Source organism: Silurus meridionalis, chromosome 6, assembly GCF_014805685.1.
Source record: "Silurus meridionalis isolate SWU-2019-XX chromosome 6, ASM1480568v1, whole genome shotgun sequence".
NCBI classification, from domain to species: domain Eukaryota; kingdom Metazoa; phylum Chordata; class Actinopteri; order Siluriformes; family Siluridae; genus Silurus; species Silurus meridionalis.
Window position 1 is genome coordinate 30,339,533 of NC_060889.1, and position 26,097 is coordinate 30,365,629.

The 26,097-nt window shown below is 40.4% G+C and overlaps 3 protein-coding genes across 9 annotated transcripts in view; all 3 read left to right on the plus strand.

Moving 5' to 3' along the window:
* Window positions 1-4,566, plus strand: part of LOC124386821 (nuclear factor 7, brain-like) — a 56,246-nt gene extending 51,680 nt beyond the window's left edge. The window contains 7 exon segments of the mRNA XM_046850797.1: window positions 2,256-2,839; window positions 2,925-3,020; window positions 3,130-3,248; window positions 3,250-3,361; window positions 3,456-3,603; window positions 3,824-3,850; window positions 3,952-4,566. Coding sequence (XP_046706753.1) covers window positions 2,258-2,839; window positions 2,925-3,020; window positions 3,130-3,248; window positions 3,250-3,361; window positions 3,456-3,603; window positions 3,824-3,850; window positions 3,952-4,496 — 1,629 coding nt within the window. The 5' untranslated portion in view covers window positions 2,256-2,257 and the 3' untranslated portion in view covers window positions 4,497-4,566.
* LOC124386825 (E3 ubiquitin-protein ligase TRIM21-like) lies at window positions 1-16,900 on the plus strand. Of its 3 annotated transcripts, XM_046850803.1 has the most exons (8): window positions 12,683-12,760; window positions 13,025-13,048; window positions 14,545-15,128; window positions 15,219-15,314; window positions 15,424-15,648; window positions 15,744-15,891; window positions 16,109-16,135; window positions 16,237-16,900. In XM_046850803.1, the coding sequence occupies exons 3-8, from the start codon at window positions 14,547-14,549 to the stop codon at window positions 16,767-16,769; spliced, it is 1,611 nt and encodes a 536-aa protein (XP_046706759.1). In that variant the 5' UTR covers window positions 12,683-12,760; window positions 13,025-13,048; window positions 14,545-14,546; the 3' UTR covers window positions 16,770-16,900. The 3 variants fall into 3 exon arrangements, with proteins under 3 accessions (XP_046706758.1, XP_046706757.1, XP_046706759.1); XM_046850802.1 differs by lacking the exons at window positions 12,683-12,760; window positions 13,025-13,048 and adding an exon at window positions 1-98; XM_046850801.1 differs by lacking the exon at window positions 13,025-13,048 and having other exon boundaries at window positions 12,653-12,760; window positions 16,237-16,895.
* LOC124386817 (nuclear factor 7, brain-like) overlaps window positions 12,694-26,097 on the plus strand; it is a 22,306-nt gene continuing 8,902 nt past the window's right edge. For 2 of the 5 annotated variants that reach the window (XM_046850788.1, XM_046850790.1), the window contains exons 1-2: window positions 19,320-19,352; window positions 21,418-21,456. In XM_046850788.1, the coding sequence (XP_046706744.1) occupies window positions 19,349-19,352; window positions 21,418-21,456 (43 nt within the window). In that variant the 5' untranslated portion in view covers window positions 19,320-19,348. Of the gene's footprint in view, window positions 12,761-19,318; window positions 19,353-21,170; window positions 21,214-21,417; window positions 21,457-26,097 lie in introns of those variants that run through there. The other 3 variants (XM_046850789.1, XM_046850792.1, XM_046850791.1) reach the window with 3 other exon arrangements.

The window sequence follows — 26,097 nt, forward strand, 5'->3', positions numbered from 1 at the left end:
AAAGCGTTTGGAGATCAGGATTGAGCAGGTTGCAGCAGGACACAATCTCCAGTTTGAAGCTTTTGCAGTCTTTCTTTAAGGAACTGAAGTTACAGAAGGTAAACTGTATATAAATAAAGGGTTTAATCTTTTTTTCACTTTATGTCACAGTGAGCAGTTTTGAGGAAGTGAACTTGTGAGACCTTTTTCCGTCTCTTTAAATTTTAGTGACGTGTTTCAAGACTAAATATTTTGGACGTCTCTCCTTATTAGGGCTTTTTCTTAATATATATAATTATATAAATATCTATAAACTAGTGTGTGTGTGTGCGTGCGTGCGTGCGTGTGTATCTGCGCGCGCACTGTGTTTCAAGTTCCTGTTTATGATAAAGGTGGAGGAACAATAAATATTTAAATGAAACATTTTAAGCAAATATTAAATGCTCATAATGATTGTATGATGTGTTTATAATTTTGTTAATCATAATATTTAATAAACTGGTGCTGACACAGTGATACACTGAGAATGTGGTCAAAACATCTCAGGCTATAGGAGTCTTTTAAACCACATGAAGTTTCCTACGAGGAATCAAAGAGTTTGGAGACTCTGTTTACCAGAAAGTACTTTATTTATCTACGTTAACTCACGATCACCTTCAAAATAGTCCCCTTCCACATTAATACAGTTCTCCCAGCGTTCTTTTTGAACGTCTCCTGGACATCTTTCCTAATTTTGTCAGGCAGCTTCTGCGATTCATGCTGGATCTCCACAATGGTTTTAAAATGGCGACCTTTGATCTGCATCTTCATATTTGGGAAGAGGGTTAAGTCAAAGAGTAGGAGCCAAATCTGGTCAGTAGGATGGATGCGGAAGTGAGATCATGTGGATTTTTCTCGGACGATCCTCAGGCACAAGTTTATGAATGGTTTAGACATTTTTGGGGTTTAAGCTTGTTGAAGGGGTTCCTGAGCTCTCGTTATCTTCCAGTGATGTTCTTCTGCTTTTCAATTGCATATGCCACTCAAAACACCCCAAGCGACTCACTGCAAGTTTCATACAGAATTTCAACTTTGTTCTTTGTTGTAATTTGCTGTACATGATGAAATCACAAACGTGGTAACACACGTGGGTCAGAATAGCACCAGTAACACCATTAGTCTTGAAACATTTGGATACCATCTCAAAGGTGTTCATGTGACCCAGCAGAACTAGTTATGTATGTACTGGGAGACTGCATGCTGGAAATAGCAGATAATCTTCACCTTGTACACCACAGGTTTTCAAATCAGGTCAGATCTCTAACAGAACTCTCAGAACTTTATGATGTGATCTGTTGCATCAGGGAAGAAGAGTACAGGGATGTGGTCCCATCTACCCCTCAATGTGGCTAATAACAAAGAGATGGTGGTGGACTACATGAGGAAGAGGACCACAATCAGTGGCATTACCAGCCTCTTGTATGATCAGGACATTGAGCATTAGAATGTCAATTCAAAAACGGTGTGAAGGAAAGAGAAACCCTGTGGTTTATGGTGACAATTGACCTGATTACATGCTAATATTAAGACATTTGGGATTATGGGAACATGACAGGTGTCCTCATAACTCCTGTACTGTAGCAGCATTTATCTGGACTAGAGGAGCTGAAGTTCACAATTTTTCCTAATGTATAATATGAATATCACCCACACATATCTTTGGTTGGTAGATCAACTGCAAGGTGTCCAATAAAGAGCTGAGCTGAGGTCTAAGATGGAGCAGCACGAGTCTCTCTAGGACCTTCATTACATGAGATGTAGGGGCTATGGGTCTGTAAATGTTCAGGAATGAGGGATTTGGGCATTTTCTGGTACATGAACCAGGCAGGATGCTTTCCACAACGTTGATATGTTTTCTTCTTTAAAGCTCATGTTGAAGAGCTGCTGAAGGTTTCCCACACAGCTGTTTAATGCAGACTGATTCTGTCAGACCTCTGGTTCTTTCACATGCTTCAGCGTCTCCAACTGTTTCTTAGCATGGTCAGGAGTGACAGATACATGGGGGTGGAAGTTGTGATTACTTTTTGGTTTTATAAAGAAAGAGGTTGTGGAATGAGGGGAGTTGAAATGTTGTGTGGGACTTGGAGAGCAGTGTTGATGGTGATGATGGTGAGTGAGTGAAGGAGATTGTGAGGGGGACAATTAAAAATAAAACATGCTTGTGGTTATTGTTTTGGATTGTAATGTGTAAAGTCTATTGTGATCTAATTTCACTCTCATTGTATTTCCTGTGTCAGTCATGGCTTCTTCCAGCAGTGCTCTGTGTGAAGATCAGTTCCAGTGTGCCATCTGTCTGGATGTGTTCACTGATCCAGTCTCTACTCCATGTGGACACAACTTCTGTATGATCTGTCTAAAAGAGTATTGGGACAGCAGTTCTAACTGCCAGTGTCCAGTGTGTAAGGAGGAATTCTCCAATCGTCCTGATCTACGTGTGAATACGTTCATCTCTGCTCTTGCTGCTTCATTTAAGAAGTCAGTTCAGGTGAAATCCAGCAGAGCTGCAGAAAAACCCACCCGATCTCAGGTGCTCTGTGAGGTCTGCTATGAAAAGCAATGTGTAGCCGTGAAGTCCTGCCTGATCTGTATGGCTTCTTACTGCAAGACTCATCTGGAACCTCATGATAGAGTTTCTTCATTAAAGAAGCACAAACTGATGGAGCCTGTGGAGAACCTGGAGGACTACATCTGCCAGAAACATGAGAGACCCCTGGAGCTGTTCTGTAGAGACGACCAGACGTGTGTGTGTCAGTTCTGTACTGAAGGAGACCACAAAACCCACAACACTGTTCCTATAGAGGAGGAGAGTGTTGAGAAGAAGGTGAGACTGAACATTTATGATGGATAATGTTTGTAGATCAGAAATATGACCTCTGATTTATGAGTTAACACATGATGCATCTCAGAATGAACTGGTGAAGACTCAAGCAGAAGTTCAGCAGAAGATCCAGGAGCGACTGAAGAAGATTGAGGAAATCAAACACTCTGTAGAAGTCAATAAAGTGAGTCTCTTACAGTAACTAACCTCCAGAAGAACTCCTTTATACAACACATTAGGAGAATCATGATACATTCATGTGAAATTATTGATCTCGATTTGTCTCCTGTTAGAAAAACTCAGAGAAGGAGAAATCAGATGTTGTGAAGATGTTCAGTGCTCTTATACACTGCATTGAGAGAAGCCAGGCTGAGCTGCTTAAGGTGATGGAGGAGAAGCAGAAAGCAGCAGAGGCAGGCTGAAGAGTTCATTAAAGATCTGGAGCAGGAACTCAGTGAGCTAAAGAGGAGAAACACTGATCTGGAGCAGCTCTTACACACTGAGGATCACCTCCACCTCCTACAGGTCAGAGTTCCTCTGTTTCTCAATAGCAATGCAGCACATGACAGGACGTTGGTCCCCATGCTGAGGATTTCTCCTCTCTCCTGCTGTACTGTAGATTTACCCATCACTGTGCAGCTCTCCACACACCCAGGACTGGACTTCCATCACAATTACCTCTCATCTGAGTGTGGAGACTCTGAGGAGAGCTCTGGCTCAGCTTCAGGAGACTCTCAGTCAGGAAATGGAGAAGATTCCTGACATTAGTAAGTAGTTAATGATCTGTTAGAGCTTGGTTGGTCTAAAAGATTAATTCTAAGAAATATTTACATTTAGCTGAAATTTATAAAGATCCTGAGAACAGAAATGTTTTTTTTATAAATCCATGTTTGTGTTTTGGTTTATTGTTACAGTATTTTGATGTTATTTATAATAATGAAGTATTTAATCTCAATGTAACATTTTCCAAAACTATTTTCCAAACAGAACTGAAGAGAATTCAACAATATGCAGGTTTGTGAGCTCTTACTGATCACATGACTATATCTATATCTCTTCACTGTTACACACTGTGTGATGATAAAACTGATGTACACTGTGTTTCTGTCTCTCAGTGGACGTGACTCTGGATCCTGATACAGCAAATCCTTATCTCGTCCTGTCTGATGATGGAAAACAAGTTTATGATGGAGATACAAGTCAGAATCTCCCTGATAATCCAGAGAGGTTTGATACTTGTGTCAGTGTGTTGGGAAAGAAGGGATTCTCCTCAGGGAGATTTTACTATGAGGTGCAGGTCAAAGGGAAGACTGAGTGGGATTTAGGAGTCGCCAGAGAATCCATTAACAGGAAAGGAGAGATTAAAGCCAGACCTGAAGATGGATACTGGTGTGTGGTTCTGAGGAATAAGACTGAATATAAGGCTTGTGATTCTCCCTCTGTCTCCCTCTCCTTTAAACAGTCTCCTCAGAAGGTTGGAGTGTTTGTGGATTATGAGGAGGGTCTGGTCTCCTTCTATGATGTTGATGCAAAATCTCATATCTACTCTTTCACTGCTCAGACTTTCACTGAGAAACTTTATCCATTATTCAGCCCCTGTTTTAATGATGGAGGTAAAAATGCAGCCCCACTGATCATCTGCCCTGTTCATCAAAACTAATCCTACATTTCTAATAAAAAACAACTGTCTAAATCACAAAAAGCCCTGTTGATATTTTCTCACATTAAAGAGTTTAATCATTTTAAATTTAAAAGCAGTTTCACGTTAAATAAAAAAATCTGAATTAGTAGATTTGTTGTATAGAAATGTAAAAAGTTTTTTTATATGGTTTTAATGTTCATGTTTATTAAAGATGATATGTTGAGTATAATTATCCACTGCAGTTGAATCATTACTCACTAAGCACACGTACATCTGAAATATGTCTGAGAAAACTAAAATCTGAGATCTGGGCATCTGGAGTATACAATTTGCTGTAATGATCTCATTTCATTATAATGGGCTCAATATTTAGTATATGTTTAAATACAAATTAATATTTCCCACATGTATTTCACATGGTAGGTGTACGTTCAATCAAAGGGTTTCAACTTCCTGCCATATTTCAATGAACATCTATCAGGATCATCATGAGACTCTATAAAGCAGTAAATGGTGTATTTTTGCTAATGAAGAAAACTGGGATGACATTAATAATCATACAATACTGAGGTGTATTTAATCAATTAGTTTTGGAATGTATGTGTGAAGATCTGATGCCTGTTTTTTCCCTGACAAAACATTATATATTTAAGCAAAATAAATGGTTTAAAAATAATTTAAATGTGTTTTCAACACTGTTGATTTCAATCTAGAACACATTTTTCCTCATAATCCTATTAAAAAAATAAAGATAATTAGCTAAAACAATACTGAAAACGTAGCCAGTGCAGATTTTATTACAGAGATGAAGACCGTTTAAAATCCTGTAGTTACTGGGTGATTTGTGTCCATCTAGTGGCTAAAACGTGTAATGACAACATGAGAAAATGTGCGTGTATGGGTGCGATTGTTGTGACGTCATTCATCTTAAACTTAAAACTGTGGCATAACCAAAATCAGATCCATTCAGCAGAAGCTTGAAGAGAGGGTTTAAATCCTCTGCAGGTGAACAGGAAGAGAACAGGAAGAGGAGCAAAAAGAGTCAAAACAGAAGGAAAAGAGGAATAGAAATTAGTATGCAGTGCTACACATGTGACATCTTAGTGGTTTTATTGGTTTGTAAGGTGTGTAAGTTTGCTGTGTTATTGGAGATTATTTCAGGATAAGTTTGAAGAACTATTCAGGATCTGACAGTAAACTAGAAGTGTGGTTTAATGATGTCCAGCAGCAAAAAAAAAAAAAAAAAAATGTTTAAATGTGTTTCATAATCATTCATCGCCTGTTTTTGCAGTCTTTTTTTTTTAAGAAACTGAAGCCACAGCTGGTAAAAGGTAAGAAGCAAAGAGAAGAGAGTGAAAGATTAACAAAATGCTGTTTAATTAGACAAGAATTAACTTCAGAATGTGAATAAAAAAATGTAAGCAAACAAATGCAAATGTACAATATGATAAAATATTGTTATAAACAATTTTGTTGTATTCAGTGTAGGAAATTAAGCAATTATTTATTTTCAGCTTTAACTGTGACTTTCATCCAATATCACATTCTTCATGATCCACTATCTTGTTCTATACTATACTCATAAGCACCTTCTATTCAACATATAACGAGAAAACAATAAATGTGTTCGGTTTACAGTTATTTATCTTACCTCTGCAAATCTTTGACCTCAAATGTGGTTCAGTTCAGTTTTATTGTATTGCAGTTTAAACAGTGGACATTGTCCCAAAGTAGCTTTACAGCAGGAAATCATTTACAAATATACATTTATAAATCAGTCCATATTTGAGGGGAACCAGACTCAAAAGGGAATCCATCCTCATTTGGTTGACACCAAACATTTGTTCATTATATTTCCATCATTGTTGAGGTTATTAACTGTTCACTGACGGAGACTAGAGTGTAAACTCTTCCTGATGATTGAAGCCCTAAACCATTGTATCAAACTGTTTATATTAATTACAGTCCAAATCCATCTTTAGAGTTCTTAATTATAACCCTGATGAGTAACTTCATGGATCTTTAAAGTGTTCATGTGGAACTATCTTCAGCAGCAGTGAGTGCTCTCAATGAGTGGGTTGTAGATTCTCAGAAATCACCCCGGGGTTTGTGATTGACAAGTTGCAACTGCAACATGATGTGCAAGAATACATTTAATTCTGACACTCTTTTGATCAAGGCATGGTACACCTTCATTAACCTGTGTGGTGAAGGCTGGTGTTTGATATCGAAACATGAAAGGGCCAAATTCACTAGTGTTTGATTGACACATTTGATTGGACATTTAGATAAATGTTTCTTCAGTTTCAGGCATCTCCTGTTTTAATGCCATTCCAGCATTACACTGAAACCATAAAATGGTGCTGGACACAGCTGACTGATAGAACACTATGCAGCATACATAAAATAACCTAAAGTTCCTCAAGAAATCTGCTCTTCGGGGTCTGTGCTCTTTCCCGTTCTCTTGACTGTTATTTGTGATATGGAAAACTTATCCCTCATAGTGCCGTTTGCCATGTCCATTGTGAATTGTCTTCATGCAGATGGTGATGTTTGGTCCAGATTCCTGGAGAAGTAAAGTGTAGAGAAATAGTTATCAGTTGACCCCTTTCTAGTTAAAGGGGGGGGGTGCTTGTATTGTCATTTCTACTATACACAGTGGTACACAGTACACAGTAAAAAAGAGACCACGTTCCTCCGGAACCCTGGTGCTACACTAAACAACAACATAGAGCTACAACACAACACAAGCTACATAAAGTGCATCAAGTGCAACCTGCTGCAAACAGTGCAGACAAAAAACAGTACAGACAGACATTACAAGACAAGACACAAAACCAAGATAGCGCCGACCAGTAAACCTACTGTATACTTGGTTATACAGTACTGTGAACTGTAGAAACAATACCCGGGAGTAAATATAAGAAACACAGTGTAGTGCAAAATTACAGCAGCAGTCAAGATGTGCAGAAGACAGCATGTAAACAGTGTAGTATAATATGATCAAGTTGAAGGTGCAAAAAAAACATGTAAACAATATAATAGTCGAAGGTGCAAAAAGACAGCATGTAAACAGTAATACAGTGAAAGGTCACACACACACTCACACACACACAAATGTGTGACTGATCTGTAAAAATCGGACTCAACACACCCAGGTTTCAGCACCATTGACACTTTTCATTATCGCTAAATGTTTACATGCCGTTTGTTGCTGATCTTCCGGGACTTGCTCTCTTTGCACAATATTCTGTCCAAATCCTTTGGTCACTGTTCACTTTATTTTGATTGCTGCTATATTGTTAAATTGCACAATTCTGTTTACATTTCTGTTTACATTTCTGCTACTGTGCACCTTATTCTGTCACGACAGGTTTTACTGGCGGAGCTATTGTTGTTTTTATTTTTATATTTCGTGTATTGTGTATTGTCTTGCACTGTCCTGTGTTGTCCTGCACTGTCCTGTGTTGTCTTGCACTGTCTTGTGTTGTCTCTTGCACTGTTTGCACCAGTTGCACACATGCACTTTATGTGGTGAGGATCTTAGTTCCTGGCCCTGTGTTCTTCTGTTCTGTGACTGTTGTTTTATGTTGTTTTATGTAGCACCTGGGTTCAGGAGGAACGTTGTTTCATTTCACTGTGTACTGCATCAGCTATATATGATTGAAATGACAATAAAAGCTTCTTGACTTGACTCTTGAAAGGTGCAAAAAAACAGGTGTAGCGACTGGGGTATAAGAGGGACAAACTTATAATACAGATAAATTGAGTATATAGTTGGAAGCACAGTCTGCCCACATTCTCCACCATTATATGTAGCGAATTTAGCTCGCAAAGAAAAGGGAATATTTATAGTAAATATAAATATTTAAATTAAGTTGAATTGACAGTAATGGAATTAACATTACACTTATTTGTCTGTTCGTCCGCCAAACAGACAGTATAATTTTATATTAATTCTATAAAAGAGGTATCTCCCTGGCCAAGAAAGACGTAACCCCCTTTACTTTATACTGTAAATTAAATAGAGCATGTAGTTCAGACCGGATGTTGCAGGAACTTTGCATTTGCAAACGTACTCAGAGACAATCACTTATGAAAAATACGGCGTTTAATAAATGAGACAAACACAACATAAAACTAACTACACAAACAAACAAACAAAAAAAGAAATAAAGAAAATTAAAATGAAAATGAAATAAACGAAAGTTGAAATTAGGAAAGGAGGAAGAGAAAGGAAAAGAAGAAGGAGAAAAAGGGGAGAAAGGCAGCTTAGACTTCAAATTAATCACATCCTAACTGAGAAATCGTCACGGAAATTTAAATTCGCCTTAATATTAAGGGGCTCAAACTTAACACGCATCTAAATTAGTTGGTAAACCGGTTACTTGCATTGACTTGTTGCACAAGAGTCTGGATGCGGTAGACAAAAGAATCTTGGACGAGTCGGTTAGGATGGAGTCAGATGTTTTCCCAGCTTCTCCTGAAGATCAGAGCAGTTGGTGTTTTGAAGATAAAGCTTGGTGGAAGATCTCAAACGAGATTTGAGATCTCGTCCCGAAGAGTCGCTACTGAGCTGTTTGAAGCGTCCGACTCTCCAGGCCATCGGGCCTCCGGGTCCCGGGGGTCCGAGCCTTTCCGGTCGAGCCGAGTGAGCGAGTTGCTTTCTTGACTGAACTCTGACTGGACCCGACTGAACACGATTAGTTGGGTTCAAGATGTTTTAAAGGTCCTAAACCCCACCCATCTTTAGGGGAATGGCCAATGCTATGGCTTGAAATTTTGGAGGGAAAAAATTTCTTTGTTCATGCATCTGTGGGCATGGTTTCCGGGCTATACCTGCTTTTGGAGACTTTAAAGTTTTATCCAAAGTGAATTAAGACGGTATGGTACATTTCATGATCAAATAAAATGCACCATTATTTGAAAAATAAAGAAACAGATAATTTTGCGGTCATTTGGATACTAAACATGAAAGGGAATGACAGTATAAGGCAGAGGTACATTAACTTACAGAGATCAGTAATTAACTGATGTTAATACAATGTTGTATTCTGATAAATAAAATGCACCGTTGTCAGGAAAGTAAAGAACAGATAATTCTAAGTCAATCAAGCCTTAAGAAGAGAAGAGACAACATTTAACACAGAGTTACATTACTAAACATTTTAAGTTTAAATATTATTCATGTAGAGTTAAACACTTGCTTTATTTATAGTAGAAGATACAAACAAGATGTATGTTTGTATCATGTGAAATGGGACATTCTATTTATTATTTAATTAATAAAAGAATGCTCTCTTTTGGTGTGTGTGTCTGCATATGTGTGTGTGTCACAAACAGACGTACTGGGGCCGAGTTCCGAGAGTGAATTGTTTTATGGTCTGAGGGTCGCTGTGAATTCAACCAGAGAGGCCAGGGGGGTTATCTGGCTTTCGGGATGGTGTGTGTGTGTATATGTGGGTGAGGGTCAAACAGAGAATCTGCAAAGGGGGTTATCTGTCTTGTGGTAAAATCCAAACGTTCTGGAGCCGGTTGTGTGTGTTTGTCACAAGCAGCCATGCTGGATCAAGTTTCGAGTTTGGATTGTTTCATGAGTTTTATGAGTTTATTGTTTTAGGGGTCCCGGTAAACTAAACAAGAGTTCAGGGTTTGGTCCTGTTTAGAGTCTTCGGAGGGGGAGTGTGACACTTTACGGATACACCACCCCTAATAAAAGTTTCACCTTTTGATTGAGATGTAGATGTCATAGGTTAAAAGGAATGCCTGGGACATGAAGTCTAAATGACCTGTGCCAGACGCTACACAGTGTAGTACAGTCAGATATAAATAATAATAAATAGATGACGGTGGAATGGATTGAGATGAGTGATGAGTGTGTGTTAAGTGTTACGTCCAGGTTGTACAGTTTGATAACACACATTTGTGTGTGTGAGTGTGTGTGTGTGTGTGTGTGTGTGTTTGTGTGTGTGTGAGATCCCTTACAGTTCTGTGTATTGAGTAGCCTGATGGCTTGCGGGGAAAAGTTGTTGCACAGTCTTGTTGTGACGGCTTGTCTTGTTGTGACTTGTCCTGATGGCAGGAGGGTAAAAAGTGTGTGTGAGGGGTGTGTGTGATCGTCCACAATGCTGTTTGCTTTGTGGATGCAGCGTGTGGTGTAAATGTGCATAAGAGACGGGAGAGAGACTCCGATGATCTTCTCAGCTGTCCTCACTATCCTCTGTAGGGTCTTGCAGCCTGAGACGGTGCAATTCCCAAACTAGGCAGTGATGCATCTGCTCAAGATGCTCTCAATGGTCCCTCTGTAAACCATGGTCAGGATGGGGGGAGGGAGATGGGCTTTCCTCAGACTTCTCAGGAAGTAGAGACGCTGCTGGGCTTTCTTGGTAAAGGAGCTGTTGTTGAGTGACCAGGTGAGGTTGTCTGCCAGATGAACACCAAGGAATTTGGTGCTCTTGACGATCTCCACTGAGGATCCATCAATAATCAGTGGAGATTGGTCGCTCTGTGCACTCCTGAAGTCCACAACCATCTCTTTCGTTTTGTCCACGTTTAGAGACAGGTTGTTGGCTCCACACCAGGCAGTTAACCGTTGCACCTCCTCTCTGTATCCTGACTCGTCGTTCTTGCTGATGAGACCCACCACGGTTGTGTCAACGGCAAACTTGATGATATGATTTGAGCTGTGCGTTGGTGCAGAGTCGTGAGTCAGCAAAGTGAACAGTAGTGGCGAGCCCCAGTGCTCAGTGTGGTGGTGCTGGAGATGCTGTTCCTGATCTGTACTGACTGAGGTCTTCCAGTCAGGAAGTCCAGGATCCAGTTACAAAGGGAGGTGTTCAGGCCCAGTAGGCTCAAGTTCTCAATCAGGTGCTGAGGAATGATTGTGTTGAATGCTGATCTGAAGTCAATGAACAGCATTCGTACATATGAGTCCTTGTTATCGAGGTGGGTGAGGGCCAAATGAAGGGTTGTGGAGTGGAGAGAAATTAGCGTAGCTGCTGTTCATGATATTAACAGCACAAGTTGATAATGTGCATGTGATCAGATGTTCTGGAGCACAAGCTTATGATGTGAGACGTGTTATGTGTAGGTTTTGCTAAAATATATGTTTTCATGTCTTTAGTGGACTTTGCTATTCTAGGAACTACTAGAAGCCCAGAGTTTTGAGATCTCAGGGAGCGTGACGGATTGTAGCATGTTAAAAGACTGGAGAGATACATGGGAGCCAAACCATTTAGTGCTTTATAAGTAAGAAGTAATAGTTTGTAGTCTATTCAAAACTTAACAGGAAGCCAGTGTAGGGATGATAAGATTGGGGTTATATGATCATATTTTCTTGACCTTGTAAGAACTCTTGCTGCCGCATTCTGAACTAACTGAAGCTTGTTTATTAATCACGCAGGACATCCACCTAGTAATGCATTACAGTAGTCTATTCTGGAGGTCATGAACGCATAGACGAGCTTCTCTGCATCGGATATAGATAACATGTTTCTTAATTCAGAAATATTTCTAAGGTGAAAGAAGGCTGTTTTTGTAACTTGTTTATATGATTATTGAAAGACAAGTTGCTGTCTAAAATAACTCCCAGGTCTTTTACCGTTTAACTAGTGGAATTTTGTGTTTTGTGTTTTGTCCTGAACTGTCTTGTATTGTCTCTGCACTGTCTTGTGTTGTGATTTTGCACTGTTTGCACCAGGTTGCACACATGCACTTTATGTGCCAAGGACACTTACTAGTCCTTGGCCCTGTGTTTTCTGTTTCTGTGATTGTTATTTTATGTTGTTTTATGTAGCATCAGGGTTCTGGAGGAACGTTGATTCATTTCACTGTGTACTGCGTCAGCTATATATGGTTGAAATGAAAATAAAAGCTTCTTGACTTTACTTTTATTGTTTGTGTTTTCATTGTGTTATGAGTTTCATTGCACTAGAAATCATTAAAAATATAAGAGCAGTACTTAAGCAGAGTTATGATTTTTATTTATTTAATTGTTTCTAAATATTAATAATGAATTAATAATATTATTCATTATTAATAAATAAAGTTATTTCCGGTCCACGTGCCTCATTCAGGTTGGATTTTTGGTCCTTCATTTGAAAAGTGGCCAAAATGTGTAACTAAAATAAATGCAGGAGAAAATGGGGCGTGGCCAAATGATGTCACTCAGCAGAAACGAAAGTAAAAAGTGAAAGAGTTTGGAGATCAGGATTGAGCAGCAGGACACAATCTCCAGTTTGAAGCTTTTGCAGTCTTTCTTTAAGGAACTGAAGTTACAGCAGGTAAACTGTATATAAATAAAGGGTTTAATCTTTTTTTCACTTTATGTCACAGTGAGCAGATTTGAGGAAGTGAACTTGTGAGACCTTTTTCCGTCTCTTTAAATTTTAGTGACGTGTTTCAAGACTAAATATTTTGGACGTCTCTCTTTATAAGGGCGTTTTCTAAATACATATAATTATATAAATATATATACACTAGTGTGTGTGTGTGTGTGTGTGTGTGTGTGTGTGTGTGTGTGTGTCTGCACGCGCACTGTGTTTAAAGTTCCTGTGTGTGAAACGATAAAGGTGGAGGAACAATAAATATTCAAATTAAACAATTTAAGCAAATATTAAATGCTCATAATCATTGTATAATGTGTTCATAATTTTGTTAATTATAATATTTAATAAAATTGGTGTTGATACAGTGATACACTGAGAATGTGGTCAAAACATCTCAGATATAGGAGTCTTTTAAACCACATGAAATTTCCTACGAGGAATCAAAGAGTTTGGAGACTCTGTTTACCAGAAAGTACTTTACTTAAATTTTTTATTTATCCCTGATATTGATTTATCAGAATGGTTTAGACATGTTTGGGGTTTAAGCTCGTTGAAGGTCTTCCTGAGTTTTTTTCATCTTCCGCTTTTCAATTGCATATGCCACTCAAAACATCTTGAGCGACTCATTGCAAGTTTCATACAGAATTATCAGTTACACCATTGGTCTCATTTGGATACCATCTCATAGGTGTTCATGTGATCCAGCAGAACTAGTTATGTATGTACTGGAGAACTGTGTGCTGAAAATAGCAGATAATCTTCACCTTGTACACCACAGGTTTTCAATTTAGGTCCAATCTCTGGCATCGTCAGAACTTTATAATGTGATCTGTTGCATCAGGGAAGAAAAGTACAGGGATGTGGTCAAATCTGCCCCTCAATGTGGCCAATACCATAGAGATGGTGATGGTCTACAAGAGGAAGAGGACCAAAATCAGTGGCATTAAAAGCCTGGTGAATGTTCTGGACATTGAACATTAAAATTCATAAACTGTGTGGACGAAAGAGACATCAAGTGGTTTATGGTGACATTTGACATGATTACATGCCAATATTACGGAACATTTGGGATTATGGGAACATGATAGGTGTCCTCATAACTCCTGTTCTGTAGCAGTATTTAACTGGACTAGAGGAGTTGAAGTTCACAATTTATTTTAATGTATAATATTAATATCACACAAACCTACCTTTGGTTTGTAGATCAACTGCAAGGTGTCCATTAAAAGGTGGAGCTGAGGTCTAAGATGGAGCAGTCTCTCTATGACCTTCATTACATGAGATGTGGGGGCAATGAGTGTAAAATTGTTTAGGAATAAGGGAGTTGGGGATTTTGTGGTACATGAACCAGGCAGGATGTTTTATACAACTCTGATATGTGTTCATGTTGAAGATCTGCTAAAAGATTCAACACAGCTGCTTAGTGCAGACTGATTCTGTCAGACTTCTGGTTCTTTTACATGCTTCAGCTTCTCCAACTGTTTCTTAGCATGGCCAGGAGTGACAATTATGTGGGAGTGGAAGTTGAAATTACTTTCGGTCTTATTAAGAAGGAGGTTGTGGATTGAGGGAAGTTGAACTGTTGTGGGGACTTGGAAAGCAATGTTGATGGTGAGGAAATGAAAGAGATTGTGAGGGGGACAAATAAAAAAAATAAATAATTGTGGCTATTGTTTTGGATTGTAATGTGTTAAATCTATTGTGATCTTAATTCACTCTCATTGTATCTCCTGTATCAGCCATGGCTTCCTCCAGCAGTGCTCTGTGTGAAGATCAGCTCCAGTGCTCCATCTGTCTGGATGTGTTCACTGATCCAGTCTCTACTCCATGTGGACACAACTTCTGTATGATTTGTCTAAAAATGTTCTGGGACAGCAGTTCACACTGCCAGTGTCCAGTGTGTAAGGAGAAATTCTCCAATCGTCCTGATCTACGTGTGAATACGTTCATCTCTGCACTTGCTGCTCCATTTAGGAAGTCAGTTCAGTTGAAATCCAGCAGAGCTGCAGTAAAACGTACCCGATCTCAGGTGCTCTGTGAGGTCTGCTGTGAAAAGCAGTGTGTAGCCATGAAGTCCTGCCTGATCTGTATGGCTTCTTACTGCAAGACTCATCTGGAACCTCATGATAGAGTTCCTTCATTAAAGAAGCACAAACTGATGGAGCCTGTGGAGAACCTGGAGGACTACATCTGCCAGAAACATGAGAGACCCCTGGAGCTGTTCTGTAGAGACGACCAGACGTGTGTGTGTCAGTTCTGTACTGAGACAGACCACAAAACCCACAACACTGTTCCTATAGAGGAGGAGAGTGTTGAGAAGAAGGTGAGAGACTAAACAATTATGATCGATAATGTTTGTAGATCAGAAATATGACCTCTGACTTATGAGTTAAAACATGCATATTTTTCTCAGAATGAACTGGTGAAAACTCAAGCAGAAGTTCAGCAGAAGATCCAGGAGCGACTGAAGAAGATTGAGGAAATCAAACACTCTGTAGAAGTCAATAAAGTGAGTCTCTTACAGCAACTAACCTCCAGAAGAACTCTTTTATAGAACACATTAGGAGATTCATGATACATCCATGTGACATGATTGATCTCGATTTGTCTCCTGTTAGAAAAACACAGAGAAGGATGTTGTGGAGATGTTCAGTGCTCTGATACACTGCATTGAGAGAAGCCAGGCTGAGCTGCTTAAGATGATGGAGGAGAAGCAGAAAGCAGCAGAGAAGCAGGCTGAAGAGTTCATTAAAGATCTGGAGCAGGAACTCAGTGAGCTAAAGAGGAGAAACACTGATCTAGAGCAGCTCTCACACACTGAGGATCACCTCCACCTCCTACAGGTCAGAGTTCCTCTGTTTCTCAATAGCAATGCAGCACATGACAGCACATTGGTCTCCATGCTGAGGGATTTCTTCTCTCTCCTGCTGTACTGTAGATTTACCCGTCACTGTGCAGCTCTCCACACACCCAGGACTGGACTTCCATCACAATTACCTCTCATCTGAGTGTGGAGACTCTGAGGAGAGCTCTGGCTCAGCTTCAGGAGACTCTCAGTCAGGAAATGGAGAAGATTGATGAAACTGGTCAGTGTTTACTGTGGGTTTATTCTGAGATTGTGAGATTTTAATTCTAAGAAATATTTGCATTCAACTGGAATTTATAAAGATCCTGAGAACAGAAATGTTTCTTTTATAAATCCATGTTTGTGTTTTGGTTTATTGTTACAGTATTTTGATGTTATTTATAATAATGAAGTTTTTAATCTCTATTGAACATTTTCAAAAACTATTTTCCAAACAGAACTGAAGAGAATTCAACAATATGCAGGTTTGTGAGCTCTTACTGATCACATGACTATATCTATATCTCTTCACTGTTACACACTGTGTGATGATAAAACTGATGTACGCTGTGTTGCTGTCTCTCAGTGGACGTGACTCTGGATCCTGATACAGCAAGTCTTCATCTTGTCCTGTCTGCTGATGGAAAACAAGTTTACCATGGAGACAAAAGACAGAATCTCCCTGATAATCCAGAGAGGTTTAATAACTATTGCATTGTTCTGGGAAAGAAGGGATTCTCCTCAGGGAGATTTTACTACGAGGTGCAGGTCAATGGGAAGACTGAGTGGGATTTAGGAGTTGCCAGAGAATCAGGGAAGATTATAGCCAGACCTGAAGATGGACAATGGTGTGTTTTTCTGAGGAATAAGACAAAATTTTCAGCCTGTGATTCTCCCGCTGTCTCCCTCTCCTTGAAACAGGCTCCTCAGAAGGTTGGAGTGTTTGTGGATTATGAGGAGGGTCTGGTCTCCTTCTATAATGTTGATGCAAAATCTCTGATCTACTCTTTCACTGCTCAGACTTTCACTGAGAAACTTTATCCATTATTTAGCCCCTGTTTTAATGATGTAGGTAAAAATTCAGCTCCACTGATCATCTGCCCTGTTCATCAAAACTAATACTATATTTCTAATAAAAATAATCTGTTCAAATCACAAAAAAAGCCCTGTTGATATTTTCTCACATTAAAGAGTTTAATAATTTTTTATTTAAAAGCAGTTTCACATTAAATAAAAAAATCTGAATTAGTAGATTTGTTGTATAGAAATGTAAAAAGTTTTTTTATATGGTTTTAATGTTCATGTTTATTAAACATAATATGTTGAGTATAATTATCCACTGCAGTTTAATCATTACTCACTCAGCACACGTACATCTGAAATATGTCTGAGAAAACTAAAATCTGAGATCTGGGCATCTGGAGTATACAATTTGCTGTAATGATCTCATTTCATTATAATGGGCTCAATATTTAGTAATAATGTTTAAATATAAATTCATATTTTCCACATGTATTTCACATGGTAGGTGTACGTTCACTCAAAGGGTTTCAACTTCCTGCCATATTTCATTGAACATCTATCAGGATCATTATGAAAATTTATAAAGCAGTAAATGGTGTATTTTTGCTAATGAAGAAAACTGGGATGACATTATTAATCATACAATACTGAGGTGTTTTTAATCAATTATTTTTTTAATGCATGTGTGAAGATCTGATGCCTGTTTTTTCCCTGACAAAACATTATACAGGGAGTGCAGAATTATTAGGCAAGTTGTATTTTTGAGGATTAATTTTATTTGAGGATTTAATTTGAACAACAACCATGTTCTCAATGAACACAAAAAACTCATTAATATCAAAGCTGAATATTTTTGGAAGTAGTTTTTAGTTTTAGCTATTTTAGGGGGATATCTGTGTGTGCAGGTGACTATTACTGTGCATAATTATTAGGCAACTTAACAAAAAACAAATTCATACCCATTTCAATTATTTATTTTACCAGTGAAACCAATATAACATCTCAACATTCACAAATATACATGTCTGACATTCAAAACCAAACAAAACAAATCAGTGACCAATATAGCCACCTTTCTTTGCAAGGACACTCAAAAGCCTGCCATCCATGGATTCTGTCAGTGTTTTGATCTGTTCACCATCAACATTGCGTGCAGCAGCAACCACAGCCTCCCAGACACTGTTCAGAGAGGTGTACTGTTTTCCTCCTTGTAAATCGCACATTTGATGATGGACCACAGGTTCTCAATGGGGTTCAGATCAGGTGAACAAGGAGGCCATATCATTAGATTTTCTTCTTTATACCCTTTCTTGCCAGCCACGCTGTGGAGTACTTGGACGGTGTGATGGAGCATTGTCCTGCATGAAAATCATGTTTTTCTTGAAGGATGCAGACTTCTTCCTGTACCACTGCTTGAAGAAGGTGTCTTCCAGAAACTGGCAGTAGGACTGGGAGTTCAGCTTGACTCCATCCTCAACCCGAAAAGGCCCCACAAGCTCATCTTTGATGATACCAGCCCAAACCAGTACTCCACCTCCACCTTGCTGGCGTCTGAGTCGGACTGGAGCTCTCTGCCCTTTACCAATCCAGCCACGGGCCCATCCATCTGGCCCATCAAGACTCACTCTCATTTCATCAGTCCATAAAACCTTAGAAAATCAGTCTTGAGATATTTCTTGGCCCAGTCTTGACGTTTCAGCTTGTGTGTCTTGTTCAGTGGTGGTCGACTTTCTGCCTTTCTTACCTTGGCCATGTCTCTGAGTATTGCACACCTTGTGCTTTTGGGCACTCAGTGATGTTGCAGCTCTGAAATATGGCCAAACTGGTGGCAAGTGGCATCTTGGCAGCTGCACGCTTGACTTTTCTCAGTTCACGGGCAGTTATTTTGCGCCTTGGTTTTTCCACACGCTTCTTGCGACCCTGTCGACTATTTTGAATGAAACGCTTGATTGTTCGATGATCACGCTTCAGAAGCTTGGCTATTTTAAGACTGCTGCATCCTCTGCAATATATCTCACTATTTTTGACTTTTCTGAGCCTGTCAAGTCCTTCTTTGACCCATTTTGCCAAAGGAAAGGAAGTTGCCTAATAATTATGCACACCTGATATAGGGTGTTGATGTCATTAGACCACACCCTTCTCATTACAGAGATGCACATCACCTAATATGCTTAATTGGTAGTAGGCTTTCCAGCCTATACAGCTTGGAGTAAGACAACATGCATAACGAGGATGATGTGGTCAAAATACTCATTTGCCTAATAATTCTGCACTCCCTGTATATTTAAGCAAAATAAATGGTTTAAAAATAATTTAAATGTGTTTTCAACACTGTTGATTTCAATCTACACCACATTTTTCCTCATAATCTTTTAAAAAAATCGAGATAATTAGCTTAAACAATACTGAAAACGTAGCCAGTGCAGATTTTATTACAGAAATGAAGACTGTTTAAAATCATGTAGTTTACTGGGTGATTTGTGTCCATCTAGTGGCTATAACGTGTAATGACAACATGAGAAAAGGGCGTGTTTCATCTCAAACTCAAAACTGTGGCATAACCAAAATCAGATCCATTCAGCAGACTCTTGAAGCGAGGGATTAAAGCCTCTGCAGGTGAACAGGAAGAGAACAGGAGCAAAAATAGTCAAAACAGAAGGAAAAGAGGAATAGAAATGAGTAAGTAGTGCTACACATGTGACATCTTAGAGTTTTTATTGGTTTGTAAGGTGTGGAGGTTTGCTGTGTTATTGGAGATTATTTCAGGGTAAGTTTGAAGAACTATTCAGGATCTGACAGTAAACTAGAAATAATTTTTAAATGTAAAAATGTAAAAATAATGTTTAAATGTGTTTCATAATCATTCATCGCCTGTTTTTGCAGTCTTTTTTACTGAAACTGAAGCCACAGCTGGTAAAAGGTGAGCAGCAAAGAGAGGAGAGTGAAAGATTAACAAAATGCTATTTAATTAGACAAGAATTAACAGTGTTTTGATCTGTTCACCATCAACATTGCGTGCAGCAGCAACCACAGCCTCCCAGACACTGTTCAGAGAGGTGTACTGTTTTCCTCCTTGTAAATCGCACATTTGATGATGGACCACAGGTTCTCAATGGGGTTCAGATCAGGTGAACAAGGAGGCCATATCATTAGATTTTCTTCTTTATACCCTTTCTTGCCAGCCACGCTGTGGAGTACTTGGACGGTGTGATGGAGCATTGTCCTGCATGAAAATCATGTTTTTCTTGAAGGATGCAGACTTCTTCCTGTACCACTGCTTGAAGAAGGTGTCTTCCAGAAACTGGCAGTAGGACTGGGAGTTCAGCTTGACTCCATCCTCAACCCGAAAAGGCCCCACAAGCTCATCTTTGATGATACCAGCCCAAACCAGTACTCCACCTCCACCTTGCTGGCGCCTGAGTCGGACTGGAGCTCTCTGCCCTTTACCAATCCAGCCACGGGCCCATCCATCTGGCCCATCAAGACTCACTCTCATTTCATCAGTCCATAAAACCTTAGAAAATCAGTCTTGAGATATTTCTTGGCCCAGTCTTGACGTTTCAGCTTGTGTGTCTTGTTCAGTGGTGGTCGACTTTCTGCCTTTCTTACCTTGGCCATGTCTCTGAGTATTGCACACCTTGTGCTTTTGGGCACCCAGTGATGTTGCAGCTCTGAAATATGGCCAAACTGGTGGCAAGTGGCATCTTGGCAGCTGCACGCTTGACTTTTCTCAGTTCACGGGCAGTTATTTTGCGCCTTGGTTTTTCCACACGCTTCTTGCGACCCTGTCGACTATTTTGAATGAAACGCTTGATTGTTCGATGATCACGCTCAGAAGCTTGGCTATTTTAAGACTGCTGCATCCTCTGCAATATATCTCACTATTTTTGACTTTTCTGAGCCTGTCAAGTCCTTCTTTGACCCATTTTGCCAAAGGAAAGGAAGTTGCCTAATAATTATGCACACCTGATATAGGGTGTTGATGTCATTAGACCACACCCTTCTCATTACAGAGATGCACATCACCTAATATGCTTAATTGGTAGTAGGCTTTCCAGCCTATACAGCTTGGAGTAAGACAACATGCATAACGAGGATGATGTGGTCAAAATACTCATTTGCCTAATAATTCTGCACTCCTGTATATTTAAGCAAATAAATGGTTTAAAATAATTTAAATGTGTTTTCAACACTGTTGATTTCAATCTACACCACATTTTTCCTCATAATCTTTTAAAAAAATCGAGATAATTAGCTTAAACAATACTGAAAACGTAGCCAGTGCAGATTTTATTACAGAAATGAAGACTGTTTAAAATCATGTAGTTTACTGGGTGATTTGTGTCCATCTAGTGGCTATAACGTGTAATGACAACATGAGAAAAGGGCGTGTTTCATCTCAAACTCAAAACTGTGGCATAACCAAAATCAGATCCATTCAGCAGACTCTTGAAGCGAGGGATTAAAGCCTCTGCAGGTGAACAGGAAGAGAACAGGAGCAAAAATAGTCAAAACAGAAGGAAAAGAGGAATAGAAATGAGTAAGTAGTGCTACACATGTGACATCTTAGAGTTTTTATTGGTTTGTAAGGTGTGGAGGTTTGCTGTGTTATTGGAGATTATTTCAGGGTAAGTTTGAAGAACTATTCAGGATCTGACAGTAAACTAGAAATAATTTTTAAATGTAAAAATGTAAAAATAATGTTTAAATGTGTTTCATAATCATTCATCGCCTGTTTTTGCAGTCTTTTTTTTACTGAAACTGAAGCCACAGCTGGTAAAAGGTGAGCAGCAAAGAGAGGAGAGTGAAAGATTAACAAAATGCTATTTAATTAGACAAGAATTAACTTCAGAATGTGAATAAAGAAATTTAAGCAAATAAATGCAAATGTACAATATAATAATAAAATTGTTATAATTTTTTTTTTTATTCAGTGTAGGAAATTAAGCAATTATTTATTTTCAGCTTTAACTGTGACTTTCATCCAATATCACATACAATACTTCATTATTTACTATCTTGTTCTATACTATACTCATAAGCACCTTCTATTCAACATTTAATGAGAAAACAATAAATGTGTTCGGTTTACAGTTATTTATCTTACCTCTGCAAATCTTTGACCTCAAATGTGGTTCAGTTCAGTTTTATTGTATTGCAGTTTAAACAGTGGACATTGTCCCAAAGTAGCTTTACAGCAGGAAATCATTTACAAATATACATTTATAAATCAGTCCATATAAGTTTACCTGTATAGTCTATCTATTATGTGTGATCCTGTGATGACAGTAGCAAGAAAATACTCCCTGAGGTGACATGAGGAAAAAACTTTGAGGGGAACCAGACTCAAATAGGAATCCATCCTTATTTGGTTGACACCAAAAATTTGTTCATTATATTTCCATCATTGTTGAGGTTATTAACTGTTCACTGATGGAGACTGTTCACTGATGAAGACTTGAGTGTAAACTCTTCCTGATTATTGAAGCCCTAAACCATTGTATTAAACCGTTTATTTTAATTACAGTCCAAATCCATCTTTAGAGTTCTTAATTATAACCCTGATCAGTAACGTGGATCTTTAAAGTGTTCATGTGGAACTATCTTCAGCAGCAGTGAGTGCTCTCAATGAGTGGGTTGTAGATTCTCAGAAATCACCCCGGGGTTTGTGATTCACAAGTTGCAACTGCAACATGATGTGCAAGAATACATTTAATTCTGACACTCTTTTGATCAAGGCATGGTACACCTTCATTAACCTGTGTGGTGAAGGCTGGTGTTTGATAGCAAAACATGAAAGGGCCAAATTCACTGGTGTTTGTTTGACAGATTTGATTGGACATTTAGAGAACTGTTTCTTTAGTTTCAGGCTCCTGTTTTAATGCCATTTCAGCATTACACTAAAACAGTAAAATGGTGCTGGACACAGCTGACTGAACACTTTGCACCATACATATGTGATATGGAAAACTTATCCCTCATAGTGCTGTTTGCCATGTCCAATGTGAATTGTCTTCATGCAGATGGTGATATTTGGTCCAGATTCCTGGAGGAGTAAAGTGTAGAGGAATAGTTATCAGTTGACCCCTTTCTAGTTACCCAAATACTTTTTCCAATCTCTCTGATTGTCAGGGATTATGACTGGTAGAAAGACCCAAATACTACGCAGACAAGATCTTCCTTGAGCTCGGGGCAAAAGGAAGGTCAGGTGCTAGCGCCAGGCACAGTGGAACTTGAGGCGGACCGCCACCAGGTAGAATGCCTTGGAGGTCGGGAAAGCTTTTTGTTGGCTGCTCCCAGGGGCAGGGCTCAGGTTGGCACCCAGGCTTTCTGGCTGAAATGATGAGGCAGGTCTCTGGGGCAGAGAAACAACATGTGCAGTGCTCGGAAGTGGAGCGGCGTCCTCAGCGGGGCTCAGGAGTCGACCATGAAGGACGGATTCTGAGACATTTTCTGTCATGCAGCAGTGTCTCATGGGGCAGAGGGACAGCTGTCTCAAAATGTTATCCAGGGTCTACTAGCACGCCATAGATTGAGAATAATATGCCCTAAAGTACTTCATTCTCTGCATTCTCGAGCTTCCAGAGATCGATAACCCTTGGTGTGTCCATTACTTGCCAGTTTAAGGCATTGCAAGCCCAATGCTTTGGTGCATCCGCGGGATCCATGTTTGGGCAGAATATTTTGTCAGGAACGTGGGCGCAGGGTCAGGGCCAGATTATACTGTCAAAAAAGTGGGCACAGGGGCAGGGCCAAATTATACTGTCAGGGATGATGACTGGAAAATCCAAATGCCGGACGCTACAAGGGTATGGTAAAAATGGTCTCAGCCTCTGATCTCCGAAGAGGGTGTCGCTCCACCTTAGTTCTTCACAGAGGGCATCGCTCCGCCACAGTTATTCACAGAGGGCGTCACTCAGCCACTTTTCTCTGCCGATTGTGTCGCTCCACTCCTCTTCTCCGCTGAGGGTGTCACTCCACCTCTGGTCCTTCCCAATCCTTGGTGAGGCGGGCCTGTCCAAGCCTTCCCTCTTCCAAGTCTCCTCCTTCAACCCTGGATGGGTGGCAAGACCCTTCTCGGAGTGCCCTATCCCACCTGGCATTGGTGGGTTTGGTGCATCAGGTGCTGCCCCCTGGAGGAGGAGGGTCATGTCAGGGATCCATCTGCCATGCCCCCCTTGGAGGTTCTCAAGCTGCCTCTCTCTGCCGTGCTCAGCGTTAAACGCCGACACCTGTCACTCGTTACCGGTTCCCATTAATAAGTTCCAGTTTCAACCTCACTGGCTGTCGGTTCTAAATGGTTACCACAGTGATCTACAGGACTTTGTACCGCCAGCATTCCCCGCTGGTTCCTGCTCCAGACTCCGACTCTAAGGATTCTACTCCTTGTCAGAATTACACACGCGATTCCGGATTATGCTTTCCTTTCATACCCTGTTACGGAATGTACCTACGTTCAGGACTCTACATGCTTTGCGGTGCGTACTTTATCTCAAGACTTGCGTTTGTGTGCTGAAGACTAAATAAATATGATAGTTACTTCCGCTTCCTATGCGTGGTCACTTCCATGACAGCAACAAAGAAAAGTGTCCATTGATGGGATGGCTGAGGTCCTTTACAATCTTCCAGGCCCTGGCTCGGCACCGCGTGCTGTAGATGTCCAGCAGGTCAGAAAGCTTGATGCGGATGGTATGTTCAGTTGGTCGCACCACCCTCTGGAGGGCTCGCCAGTCCTGCATGGTGCAGTTTCTGATCCAGAAAGTGATGCTCCCCGTCAGGACGCTCTCAATAGTGGAAGTTTAAAAAGTCCTTAGCACCTGAGTGGGTAGTTTAAACTCAAATGGTACAGATGCTGCCGGCCTTCTTCACCAGGGTGTTAATGTGACAGGACCAAGACAGGTCCTGTGTGATGTGAACACCTAGGTACCAGAAACTGTCCACTCTCTCCACTGGGGTCCCGTTGATGTTTAGCGGTTGGTATGACCACTCCTGCTTCTTGCTGAAGTCCACTATTAACTCCTTAGTCTTGCTGATGTGTAGGAGAAGATTGTTCTTCTGGAACCATATCTCTAGGTTTTAAATCTCCTGTAGGTAGGCCGTTTTATCGGTGTTGGAGATCAGCCCCACCACAACAGTGTCGTCAGCAAACTTGATGATGATGGTGTATTTGGAAGTGGCCACACAGTCATATGTGTACAGTGAGAACAGCAGGTGGCTCAGAACACAACCCTGGGGAGCTCCAGTGCTGAGGGCGAGGGTGGATGAGGTGTGTTTTCCCAAGCGTGCAGCTTGTGGTCTGTCTGTTAGGAAGTTTGAGATCCATTGACACAGCGGCAGGCTGTGTCCCAGGACCTCCAACTTAGAGGTGAGCGTGGAGGGAATGCATTTGATGGTCAGCATTTCCAGATTTGGTGTGCAGGAGTGTCAAAGAGGAACAATGCTCGTGCTGTCACACCAGTGGTTGTTTACCATCAGACACACTCCACCTCCCCTTGACTTCCCAGTGTTCTGTCCATGCAGTGAACCGAGAAAAACTCGGCTGGCTGGATTGCGTGGACAGCCCCAGCCTCAACCTAGCACTTCCTACTGGCAAGTGCAGAGACACAGTGTAACAACATGCTTTCCCCCTGTGCAGGATCCTGCATGGCACCCTGAAATGAAACGTAGAATTAGACACTCTCCTGAGGAAGGAGGCCATCGAGGTGGTCCATCCATCGGACAGAGAGTCCGGGTTCTAGAGCCGGTACTTTATGGATCCCAAAAAGGACAGTGGGTTGCATCCTATCCTAGATTTACGTCAGCTGAACCGCTCTTTGATGAGGCTGCAGTTCAAAATGCTGACCCTCAAGCAGGTTGTGTCTCAGATCAGATCCAAGGACTGGTTTATCACGGTAGATGTAATGGATGCCCACTTCCATATACCCATCCTCTCTTCTCACAGGAAGTTCCTGTCTCTTGGATTCAAAGCATACCAACATCAGGTCCTTCCGTTCGGCCTTGCCTCATCACCGGGCCCCTTGACAAAGTGTGTCAATGTGGCTCTGGTTCCCCTGAGACTTCAGGGCATCCGTATCCTCAACTTTATCGACAATTGATATTAGCTTGATCAGAGCAGTTACTGGTCCGGAATTGAGATGTCGTTCTTGCTCACATGAAGGAACTGGTGTTCGGCTGAATGCCGGGAAGAGTGTGCTTTCTCCATCACTTTTCTCCATCCAGTCACTCACTATCAGGCAGTTTCAGAGACTGTTTGGGTTCATGGCAGCAGCGGCCAATGTTATTCCACTTGGCCTCTTGCACATGAGACCCCTTCAGTGGTGGCTCAGGCCAATGGGTTTTCACGAAAGGGCAGTCCCCTCCATACAATCAAGGTCTTTACATTCATCACCCTATCAGAAGCTCTCTTCACCTCCACTACACTCTT